Below are 12,815 nucleotides of genomic sequence, written 5' to 3'. Positions count from 1 at the left end.
ATTTCTTGGGGTTGGGGCCTATATAAGGGAACTTATGCCCCCATTTACGCCTCACCAGTTACCCCACACCCCTGAGAGCAAACCCTAATCGCCATTAGAGCTAGAGAGCGACTGAGGAGCTAATTTGAGTGGTTTTGTGCATCCTTTGGAGGAGATTTGGAGAGCTTGGTGTGTTTGATCAAGGAGGGGCCGTAGATCCAGAGCTCTCCAGTGGTTAGCTTCATTGCAAAGGTAAAAAGCTCCTATCTTGACCTTTCCTTTGTGAGATCTTAGTTTAGGGAGATTTTGAGGGTTTTCTCCCATCCATTATGGGCAATGAGTTATTTGAGCATATCATGAGGTTGAAACCTCAGATCTGGACTGTAGAAGGACTTGAGAGACCAAAGATCCAAGCTTTATTGAGCTAGAGTCTAGCTTTTGTGCATCTAGCCCTTGTGGGAGCATGTTTTGGCATTATGAGTCTTATATGCCATGTTTAAACGTAAAGCTTGCAGCTTTACGTGGCAATCGACCCTTAGGATGGTAGATCTAGTGTTTGGAGTGACGGATCTGCCTTAAATCGTCTGAATGATGAATCTGATCGAAAGGACTCGCCGAGTCCATGGCCTGACTCGACGAGTCGGTGAGGGTTTGTCCCGATGGGTTGATTGTGCGACAACTCGGCGAGTTGGGGGTCAACTTGACGAGTTGAGCTGGACTTTTTGAGACTTCTGAGGGGACTCGACGAGTCGCAATAGTGCACTCGACGAGTCTGGTCAAACATGGACTGTTGGCTCGAGTTTGACTTCTGTTGACTTTGAGGTTTTGGCCAACATGAGTAATAGAGACCATAGAGGGGTAAAATGGTCTTTTATCCACTTCAAAGAGTTAGAGAGAGAAAGAATAGCCTTCGGTTATTTGAGTCGTGAAAAGAGTATTAATTAGAGATATTCATCCTTTGTGTTAGGCGGAGACTAGTTCGAGATCCGAGCGCGAGGTTATTTGCTCACCTGCTTGCGAGGTGAGTCTTCTCACTATATTTTACCTAGAGTGGTAATTATGTGTAACCGGAAGGTCTTATGTGCTTACTTGAGTCGTGCATTTATCTGTGATATATATATATATATATATATATATATATATATATATATATATATATATATATATATATATATATATATATATATATATATATATATATATATATATATATATATATATATATATATATATATATGCTATATTATGTGTTACTGAGACCGGACTGGAGGGTCCCAACCAGACCGGACCATAGGGTCCAACGAGCTATGGGACTGGAGGGTCCTACTAGACCGGACCAGAGGGTCCAACGAGCCGTGGGATTGGAGGATCCCACTGAGACACATAGACCGGAGGGTCTCACGGTGTTATAGCCTCGAGTGGATAATGTGTTGTATTTGGTATTTTGGGGAACTCACTAAGCTTCGTGCTTACCGTGTTGTGTGTTATGTGTTTCAGGTTCTTATCAGGATCGCGGGAAGGCGCCGGCTTGATTGTACACACATCCGAGTTGGAGATATGTCTTTGGAGGATCCTGGATTTGTGATAAACGATTTTTAAATGTGTTGATAATTCGTTACTTGTGAGTTTTAAGAAAATGTGACTTGTGGGTTATTGTGTTTTAAAAATGAAAAATTTGGTTGAAAATTTACGTCGTTACAAATCGTAAGTGTCTACTTGGATTATCCTAGACCGAATTTCTTGTAACCCAAACATAGGGTAGAAATATCAGTTCGGAAAGTGATATCACGCTCCAAGTTGGTATCCAGATCTCCACCATAAACCCTAATCTCCTAACAGCCTTTTGTTTCTAAATCTTATGCTTGAAAATGATAAAGAACCATGATAGAAAAAATGTCCATGATAAATAGTGAAAAGGTATAAATCTAATTAATACAATTAATTTTGACTTATATGGATGTATATTTGCCCACATTCAAAAAAAATTGTAGAAATCTAATAATTGATTTTGTTTTATATGGATACATATTTGCCACATAAATATCAACAGATTTTTAGTCTAAAGAGAGTGGTTATATCCAACCCACTCAAAAAGTGATGTCACCTCAGCACCATATCAGCTTCAGTACAAACTCACTAACAAACCACCGATCATTTGAATGGTTACCACTCCACAATATTTTTATTTTTATTTTTTTTGACATTATTAGATTAAATTAAAAGCATAATTCAAATAAAAACACACATTAAATTAAAAACACATTACATTATTGTAAAACATACAAATTAAAATCCTAAAATACTTAAAAAAACATAAAAAAAAAATCCTAAATTACTTTAAAAAACATAAAACATACCAACTAAAACATAAATTTTAGAACCTAATTTCTATATTTTTTGCGGACTTATTGTCAGATTTTTAGAAATGTCGCTAGATTTTCCGGGTCAAGATTCGGCTGGGGCTTTGTGTTTATGATTTGAAGATTGGTAAGAGCGATTTTTCGGCAACGAGCTTCCTCCGTTGATTAATATATTTTTTTTCTAGAAAACTTAGAGTTTTATCTATGGATTCCACAAGCCCGTCTTCACTAGTTGTGGTTGCATTTCTACTTGAAGACGCCGCCCGTTTTGCTTTGTCCCTTCCCGGTGGTCGACGAAGTTGGACTTCCGGTGGACCCTCTACCTCGGTAAGTCGAATTCATCATTGAGGTCGAGGCCAAAACCCGCGTCCGAATAGGAAGTTCTTGGTCTTTTGTTGGAACCGGTGGTCGAGTCTGAATGCGACGTCTCTGGATTAAGGATCCCGACGACAAACTTCCCACGCTTTTTGGTGACCGAATGGTTAACTTTGAATTGGTAGCACATGATTGATAAGATATTGAAGTCGTTGCAACCACTTTTCTGTATATTTTTAAGATTCTCAAATATGTCATTAAACTTTGTGCAAACCGCTCATAGATCACGCCATTTTCCGTTGACTGCATTGTACGACCGATCCGTTTGCCTTCCTAATAGTGCGTGAAAGTGATCCAAAACATGATTCCAAAAACTTTCTCCGGATTGTGCGTTGCCTCTTCTGGTGTCACATGATATGAAAATCCAAGCTTTCGCTAAAGCTTCCTCCTCCTCTTCTTCGTTCCAAGGCACTGCTTTTTTTTTCTTCCTTTTCCTTTTTGGGTGCCTTCTTCGAGATGGTTGTGGTGTTTCTTGGACCCGTTCGTCGTCGTTGTCGAACTTTATAGTTTGGGATTGAGATAATGAGACTTGAGATGATTGTGTTTGAAATTGTTGTAGTTGAAATTGTTGAAAAGGTTGTTGTTGAAAACCTTGGAATTAGGGTTGAGTGAATTGTTGTTGTGGTCGTTGTTGTTGGTAGAATTGTAGGTTGTATGAAATGTTAGTGGATAAAGGTTGTTGTTGAGTTGGAGAGTTTAACAATTGCATGTAAGTTTGATAATCATTTAGAGTGTTTGGGGTAGTTGGGGTATTTGAAGTGTGTGGGATATTTTGGTTTGAGTCCATTTTTGAAGAAAAGATAAAGAAAGTAAAAGAAAGTTTATGTTTTAGAAGTGTAAAATATAGGTAAAATGTGTAGTATATATAGGTAAAAGATGTAAGAGATGTTATTTAAATGTAAAAGTTAATTTTTTTTTAGATGGATTGAACAGTGAAATATACAACCGTTACTTCCCTCCCTTCTCTCCCCTCTGACGCCACAAGCCACCTACATGCACTTGAGACGATGTTCACGCGTAGGTTGGCATGCCAACTCAGCTCCCACAAATAGTTTTCTCTTCCATATCGGAGGCCTTACGAAATAATTTTTCAAATAAAATATCTACTCTAATAAATAAAGATCCATTTTGCCACATGTCAATCTCTCATAAGTTTTGACACTTGTCATTTTGTGGTATTTTTGAAATTAATAATATCCACATGTCAATTTTTTGGTTTTTTTAATTTTAAAATTAAAAAGTCACATAATACATATAATACATATAGCTATATAAGTAAATTATTAAATGTAATAAATATGATCTTAAATTGCAATAAATATATTTTTTCCTTTCTTATTTTAAAATTTAATTTTAAAAAATACTTAATGTTTACATTTTGATATTTAATTTTTTTTAATTATATAGGTAAAAGACCTATTTAAAAATATAAGATCTTCAAAATTCAGCAACGGACAGGTGATTTGTCATAACCGAAACAGAAGACATAAATAAAAGGGTAAAGATAGATCCATGTACAAATTTCAATGCATAAAGTACATCTTCTAATGCAGTTTTGTTCTGGTTTAAGTAAGTGCAACTGTAGGAGAATGATATAATCAGTGGCTCACATGTTACGCGAAGTCGAACACTCGTCCTTTTGTGCAAGAGTTTCTGGGTTTTGAAGGGCGACGAACGGAGGCCAGACATATCCACCATCACCGACGGTTGATCAACTTCCGATTCACTTTTCCGGCCGCTTAACTTTCCAGGCAACAAGATTTCTCAATCCTTTTCAACTATTCATCTAATTATCACGCTATCACGCTCATATTAACGGAACCCTAGAATCGAGTAACATGTTATATCATTCAATTAGTGCTTAAATATCGTCTCTCATCTTAGGAATATTACTAGGTTTATAGATCTAGGATTAGAATACAAATAGGTATTTTAATGGCACTTGATTATCGATAATCTCACGCGAACTAGATACAGATACATGATTGGTAGATTGAAATTTCGAAGTCGATTTTTTATATCTATAACAGGCGTTGAGGATGTCGACGCCGGCGAGGAAGAGGTTAATGAGGGATTTCAAGAGGTTGCAGCAGGATCCTCCGGCTGGAATCAGTGGTGCGCCGTATGATAACAATATTATGCTTTGGAATGCCGTCATATTTGGGTAGGTGGAGCTGTGAATTAATGTTTGTTTTTCATGGCTTCTTTGAGATGATGTGATTGTTTTACTGATTAGTTTTATTTGCATTTCAGCCCTGATGATACTCCTTGGGATGGAGGTGTGTGATCACTTCTATGATCTTTATCATACGTTGTTTTAGTACAATATATTTACATATGAGTACTATGATTTTGAATTGAAATTGATAGATCTTTGTTGAATAATATAACACCCTCAGGTACGTTCAAGTTGACACTGCAGTTTTCAGAAGATTATCCAAATAAGCCACCAACAGTTCGATTTATTTCCAGAATGTTTCATCCAAACAGTAAGTTAGCATTATCAACAAGATAATATCTTTCAAATCAATGTATATGGGAATATGGGGTTGCTTTCTTATTTTATTCCTTTTTTTTGTATTGGGTAGTTTATGCAGATGGGAGCATATGCTTGGACATTCTTCAAAATCAATGGAGTCCAATCTATGATGTTGCTGCCATTCTTACATCAATTCAGGTATGCTAGCTTTGATATTATGTGGGGCCGTTCTCTTTGAAATTTAACATCTTTGTATGCTTGTTCACATGGGTTTTTTAAGATTTAGCAGCCTTATTGAATCTTTAGTTGGTTTTCTTGACGTAATTTAAAATTGATCAATAAGAAAGAAGCAATTTTGAATATCAAATTAGCAAATTTTATTTTCACTAAAAGGCGTGTTTGGTTTGTGGATTCCGTTGGAATTGGAATTGAAATTCCATTCCATTGGGTGTTTGGTTGCAAAAAGGACGGAATTGGAATTTTGTTGAAGTCGTTCAAATTCCATGTCTGATGGGTTTCACCACATTCCTAGGGGAGGGTGGAAGGAATTCAATTTCATTATCCATATTTTTATTTATGGCCCAAAATATCCTCGTTTTATATATTGAAATATGTAAAAACAAATGAATGGAATTTAATTCCGTCAGATTTCTTCATATTCCATGTTTCTTGGGGGTGGATGGATGAAGTTCAATTTCATTCATTATTTTTTATCAAAAGACCAAAATATCCTTATTATATATTGAAATAAATAAAAAATAAAAAAATTAAGTAACACGTTGATATTTTAAGTCTTTATTATTGAATCCGATTCCATTTCCTAACAAATTCCATTTCAAAAACATTCTGCCAACCAAACAACCCTCAGATTCCAATTCCTTTGACAAATTCAAATCTTTTCAAAAACATTTTACAAACCAACCACCCTGTACTCATAAAAAAGGTAAAAAGGGAAAAATCAAACCAAATAGAGAATAAAAAAGTTAAACAACATTTGAAAAACAACATGATTGATTGCATTGAAACTTATGGTGATTCATTGTAACTCCAAATTTGTGAATTTTAGTCATTACTCTGCGATCCAAACCCAAACTCACCAGCAAACTCAGAAGCAGCACGCTTGTTTAGTGAGAATAAGCGCGAGTACAACAGAAAAGTGCGTGAAATTGTTGAACAAAGCTGGACAGCCGACTAAAAAAACATCCGCTGCTTTCATATCTCATCACATCTCATCTGTGTACCTTTATAACATATATGCTTGTTTGAGAACACACCACTCAAACACTAATAATGGAAAACCAATATAAATTCAGTTTCTAGGCAAATTTAAGCTTCTTTTTTATTTTTATTTTTTTTTTATTTTTTTTTTTAATGTTTTATTCTTGTTCATTTGCTTGCGTTTTGAGACTTTGTTGTACATAATGATTTCTTGTAATATATTGGACTGGAATTTTCTGTTTTTTTCTTTTTTGTTGCTTGAAATGACAACAAAGTTTTTTTTTTTTTTTCTTCGTTTAATTTCTGTATGGGTAAAGTGACTGACTATGTAATGCTGTTTGCTTGGATAAAGTGATGTATATATTAGGTGTGATTCTTTATTAGTCCGGATAAATCATCGTCTAAAAGAGACTAAGGTGCTGTTTGTTTTTTAGAAGCAAAAATTCATGAAGTATGCGGACCACCTCTGCAACTCTCTGCAGCAGAAGAGGTGGACCAAATGTCTGCAGACTGTAATAAGAAGCGTGTTTGTTTTTTAACATCAGCATGTTGCTATAGATATTAAAAAAAATAAAATAAATTGATTTTATATAACGAAAATAATTTTTTAATTCTGAAAATTTAATGATGTGACATTTCTTCATCAAGAATTTATGATATTTCAGCGAAAAAATAATGACATCTCAACAAAAAATAAGGATATTCCAGCAAGAATTTATCATTGTTCAATATAAAAAAACAAAAAAAAAATCATTTAGCAAGAATAAATAAAAAAAACGAAAAAAATGTGAAACAAGAAATCAACAAGATTTCTACAATATATAATTAAGATTCATCAAGATTTCAATAAGAAGTAAGAAAAAAAAGAAGAGGATGTTGGAAGAAGCAATACAAGTCTTGCTCCAAACAGAACACGCGCATAAGTTTTTTACTCTGAAAACTTCTAAAAAACAAACAGTTGCAAGATGAAAAGTGATGTGCGTGTGCTGTGCCGTGCAACAATAAGAGGCCTGAAGATGTTTTTTTACAAAAAACAAACAGCAACTAAATGACATTTTACCTCATGATTTTAAAAAATATTTCACAAGATCAACCAATTTTGTCACGAGGAATTGAGAGGGTGAATAGGTAAATTGTTGTTGTGTTAAGTCGATAAGCCAATATTGTTGGTTGAATTCAGATTGAGAGCTTATGTTGATAAGCTTGTTAAGTTAAAAAGAAACTTTCCCTGAGTGTTTGTAACTAAATGGCTTTGTATTTGCAAGTTTATTTGATTCGTTGCATGCTATATTTACAAGATGACATATTACAAGTACTTGATATGGAAGTGTTTTTCACTTATACCACCACATATTTGTTGTTGTTTTATATTTTTGGATGAGACAAAATCAATAGTTTAGTCGATACACTCCGAAACACAACAAAATATTGTATATCTTGTATTGCACAATAAACGGCCCCTTAGACTTAGTGGCAGATCCAACATCAACGGGATCCACTATATAATTAACAAGTGCGGTTCTTGGCGACAATTGTTTTAGCTGCACTGGCGGCTACATTTTTTTAACGGTAACGACGACAATCAGAAAACAATAGCATAACAGATCAATAATGTTTTCTTAATGTTTACAATAAAGTAGAAATATTTAAGAAACCATAAACATACCTGATGGTGGAAATGAGAATGGTGCATCTAGATCTGTTAATGCTTTTGATAATATTCTGGAATAATGTATTATCTCTTCCTAACCAGCCACAATAAACATATAAATCATGTTGAAGTTACAAATTGACAATGTACATTTTGATAACAATCACATTTTTCCGTTCCTAAATATAAATTTTGTTTGTTAGTAGGGACAAAAAGTTTGATCAAAGGGTAATTTTGTCATTTTTACAAATATCATGAGATTGTGAAGATTTAGTTTTATAAAATGTGTTGATACATGTTAAAGTAACTTTTGTGATTAAATATGATGTCAACTTAAGTGACTTAGGCATGGAAATGTACATTTAAAACAAAAAGGGCGAAACGGGAAATTATATAATTTTGAGTACCAACTTTGTGACTTAATAAATTGACACCTGTAACTATTCAGCTAAAAGTGTCTTAATGGAGTTATTTAGCCAAAAGTGTCTTAATGGAGCTGTTAAACTCATTTCCACCTACATGTAAGTTCATGAAATTTAGAGTTAGTATGATGAAGTTACAATGATACAAAGTTAGAAGTAAAAATGCTATAAAAACTAGAATCACAAACTACATCTGATGAAATTACATGATGCATACGATGAGAGGTAAGCGACACATATGGGTCATTTTGATGTAGAACGGTGTTGTACATTGCCATTACAGGAATGAGTAGTATACTTTGTAGACGCGACGTGTAATTGGGTATTATGTAACGCGTAGGAAAGTACGATGCATAATTGAAATTGAAGAGAATGTGATGCATGTACGTTAGAAATCAGACGACGTGTTTTATGGATATGCAACGCGTAATCGCTGTTCCAGAATATGATATAGCAGATTTATGTCGGTCATGTGGTTCATCCTTCACTGACAACACCGATTGAGAGACTAAGAGGGACGAAGTTGGAGTTGTGATAAAGAGTATAACTTCTACCAACAGATCTTGAAGAAGAATCAAGTCACTTAATCTATATTAAGTGAATCTTCTCCTTTATTTTACTCAAACTTTTATGATTTTTCAAAGGTGGGATTGGAAGGAAATTAATGGAATTTGTTGCAATTGCTTTAAATTATAGTATGAAATAATAGTTAGCATTTTAAACAAGATTTCAAGTTGTTATGATCAATACATAGTGATATTCATGAAGTTGAGTGCGAAGAACTCAAACCCTTGATTGAAGAATTATGCGATAATTGAAAATTAAGCCCATGCCTTAATAAATTAAGTCATATGGATAAGATAAATGTGAAGCTTAATTTTTGTGGACAAAAGTTTGAAATGGAAAATTTAGGTGATTATGTGAAATTTCGTATTAAGAATGAAATAAAAATTAAGTTCTTAATAAAATAAGTTATGTTATTAAAAGTCTTATGTGGTGATTGATTAAGAATTAAAGATATCTTGGTCAAAGAACACCAAGAGAGGAACAAGAGTTGTGGTCAGTCTTCACTAACTACCTAAGGTGAGTACATGAAGTATTTTGAATTGAGTACATATCAAAACAAGTTTTTCTGATGTGAAAATTATTATGACAAGGACATAAATGCTTAGAACTTTACTGTCTTATGTGAATGGTTTTAAAGGGGGTTGTTAGTAGTTGATTTATGAAATCTTTTAGCGTGCCATGTATTTATTGGTTGATTTTAGTTTACTCATGATTTGAGTAATATGTTTTAAGTATCGAATGCATTCAAAGTTATGAAATGCCCGTACATGTCCTGATAACAAGACATATGAGACACTAATGGGATGGTACCTCCTGTCGCGAAGTAGTTTTTCAGGGGTATATACTCCCCATTGACCACAAAGTGTTTAGTTATCTCATGGTTAGTAAGGAGATGATTGCAAACTGACGAGGAGTACGGATTCCCCACATGATATAGATAATCCGGATATATGTGTATGGTATGTTTTATGATATGTATATGTGTAATGCCTGCGTTTCCCGCTAGGCATTAGTTAGATGATTAGGGTCAAAAATTGTAACTTCTTTTATATGATAAAGGGAAATTATTTGAGTATTATGTGATTTATGTGCGATTATTTTTAGTATACATGCTTACGACAATATAATAAAATAAGAATAAAATAAGCGTCCAAAATAGAATAAGAATTAGACCGAATACCCTTGACGAAAGTTGAAGTAGTCGTGACAAGGATTCCGGGGATATAATGAGCGCTTAAATCGGACTTATAACAAAGAAGTTATGGTTTGTCAAAGTTTAGCAATTTGACCCGATTCGGTAACGCGCGTTGTAAATAGTAAAATTTCATTATATTACTTTTTAGCCTTAGTAATCTAAACTAAAGTCCTAGTAGTCGTTAAACCGAGAGCGTTCATATAGAGAACATCCAAATCTGACTTTATTAGAGGATGTTATGATTTTTCTAAGATTCAGTGTAGCAGTAGACAACCCAAATATCAAATTTTAGATCAGTTGATTGTTAGGCGAAACAATCTAAACGAGAGTTGAAGATCTCGTTAATAGGATTCCAACGATAAAAAGACAGTCGAAAACAGACGTCAGATGACAAAGTTATGTATTTTATACGGACTTTAACAATCTAGACGAACGATTTCTATGCACGTTTTACTTTATTTAAACTGTATATGTATTTTTATACCTATAAATATAATGGGGTAAAGATTAGTAGATGTAAGATGATATAGATGTTGAGAGATGAAAGATGATATAGATAATGAGAAGCCTTTACTTTAAAGATGATTCAGTCGTCTAACGGAGTATAGATGTAACACCCGTTTATTTATTAAATAAATAAATGAAGGACTCGTAGCCCTAAAATAAATAATTATGTATAAAAGGATGGTCTCGAAGAGCTAATTGTCACCATTTTAGAAGTAGAGGGTTAAAAGAGTAAGTTCCGGACCCAATTTGTAAGTAATATTGAAGGCGGGGACTACTTGGTAATTAGTGGGACTTAATTTGAAAAGATTTCATGGAAGTCAGGGACTAAAAGGTAAGTTTGAGGCTTAATTTGAAAGGATCTTGTAGGGAGGGTCCAGACTTGTAAATATGTCAAAGATTTAGAATGCCCGGGGTTTAAAACCCGCCACCCTCACCATACAAACCCTAAACCTAGCATCTTTCAGCCGCCTCCATTCATCCTCTTCATCTTCAATCTCCGACAGCCGCTACCCTGCTTGCTGCCTCGTCGATGAATCGCGACCATCATTTCTCTACTGCCGGAAACCACCAAGGGTTGTCGTGTTATTTAGCCGCCGGTGCTACTGTCCTCGTGGTTTGATGTCGCTGCCGCCGCCATCGCTGTAGAAGAAGAGCCGCCATCCTGCCTTCGCCACCTTCCCTCTCCTTCTCTCTTCCGATTGCTGCTGCTGCTCGCACGCCGGAGCCACTGTTTCTTCTTCTCCATTTTTTTGGTGCGACGTTTCAGCCGCGACTGCCGCCGCCACAGCTCCGAGCGGCTGCCTTGTGCTCCTGTTGCCTCCTGCCACCACGAAGGGGCTGTTGTGGGGTTTCGTGTGGGTGTGTTTTCCCGGCTGGGAATTGAAAGAACCGCCACCACCACCATGAGGTGGTGGCTGTTATTGCAAGGTGCTGCTATCGCCGCCGCTGCTGCCATCGTGTTATACTTCTGCCGACGCCAACCACCACCAGGAGGGTGGATCGGTTCTCTTGCAAGAAGTCCTCGTGGGTGTGTGTTATTTCAGTGATGTGGAGTTGGGTTGCGTGACCGGAAAACCAAGAACCGCCACTGCCACCACCGTGAGGTGGTGGCTGCGGTGGTGGCTGCCACCTTCTACCACCATCGGCCACCATAGGGTGGCTGTGTGTGTGTTTATGTTGTTTAGTGTATGTGTTTATTTTGAGTTTCAGCATTGTAAAGTGTAAATTACAAATTGAATAATGGAAAGAAACTAAAAACCACCACCTTAGGGTGGTGGCTGCCGCCTCCTGTCGCCACCGGCCGCCGTGTCGGGTGGCGGTGTGCCTTGTTAGATCGTGACTCATTTGGATGATTGGACGAAGGGACTAAAGAAACCCTAATGAGCCCAATGAGGCTTAATGGGCTTAATAAACCCTAATGGGCCCAATGAAGCTTAATGGACCTAAAAGCCCAAACAGATGACTAATGAGTCTAATGAACCTTAATTGATCAAAAGACATATCAAGTGGGCCTATTGGGCTAAGATGGGGTTGGAAACCCTAATTAGGGTTTAGAAAAACCCTAATATTGGATTTATGGGCTTGGACTTATTGAGACACACTTTTGGGCCATTGGAATAATGGAATTGTGTGATTAAGCCCAATCACACCATATGACTTATTTAGAAGAATGATGGACTTAATGGATTAAGTCCTTAATGGGTTAAGTGAGAAACACTTAACCCTAATCATCATTTTATGTGAAACCCTAATTTTATTTGGGTTTATTGTTGGGCCTTTCTATTGAGCCTTGATGATTGGGCTATTAATGGGCCATTCAAGATCGATCAAATGGACTAGAATAATTAATGGGCTTTGTGGTAAGGCCTATATGAGGAGTTGGGCCTAATTTGGAAAACTGGGCCATAGATGGGCCATAGTTTGGGCCTTAATGATTATATGATGTTAGGCCTTAGAATGAGACCATGTATAGGCCTAGGCCCAATTTGGAAAATTGGGCCATGTGTTGGGCTTTGATTCCTAATTGACTTTGGGCTTATGTATTGGGCCTTGGGATTGAATA

At 35.9% G+C, this 12,815-nt stretch overlaps 1 protein-coding gene across 1 annotated transcript; it reads left to right on the top strand.

Annotated features, from left to right (window-relative positions):
* The first annotated feature begins 4,325 nt into the window (after nucleotides 1-4,325).
* On the top strand, nucleotides 4,326-6,658 carry LOC145167109 (ubiquitin-conjugating enzyme E2 2-like). Its single transcript, XM_079086202.1, has 6 exons — nucleotides 4,326-4,465; nucleotides 4,745-4,878; nucleotides 4,968-4,993; nucleotides 5,114-5,203; nucleotides 5,303-5,391; nucleotides 6,260-6,658. Exons 2-6 carry the CDS (start codon nucleotides 4,754-4,756, stop codon nucleotides 6,386-6,388), a joined length of 459 nt encoding a protein of 152 aa, XP_078942328.1. The 5' UTR covers nucleotides 4,326-4,465; nucleotides 4,745-4,753; the 3' UTR covers nucleotides 6,389-6,658.
* The last annotated feature ends 6,157 nt before the right edge of the window (nucleotides 6,659-12,815 follow it).

Source organism: Lactuca virosa, chromosome 3, assembly GCF_052849685.1.
Source record: "Lactuca virosa cultivar CGN04683 chromosome 3, Lactuca_virosa_CGN04683_v6, whole genome shotgun sequence".
Classification (NCBI taxonomy): domain Eukaryota; kingdom Viridiplantae; phylum Streptophyta; class Magnoliopsida; order Asterales; family Asteraceae; genus Lactuca; species Lactuca virosa.
The sequence above is the reverse complement of the archived record's forward strand: the minus strand, read 5'-3'. Positions and strand labels throughout refer to the sequence as shown.

Coding starts and splice junctions, on each gene's coding strand:
- LOC145167109 (XM_079086202.1), top strand. CDS start 4,754: ATGTCGACGCCGGCGAGGAAGAGGTTAATGAGGGATTTCAAGAGGTTG. Junction 5,204..5,302: donor CAGAATGTTTCATCCAAACA/GTAAGTTAGCAT, acceptor TGTATTGGGTAG/TTTATGCAGATGGGAGCATA. Junction 5,392..6,259: donor CCATTCTTACATCAATTCAG/GTATGCTAGCTT, acceptor TGTGAATTTTAG/TCATTACTCTGCGATCCAAA.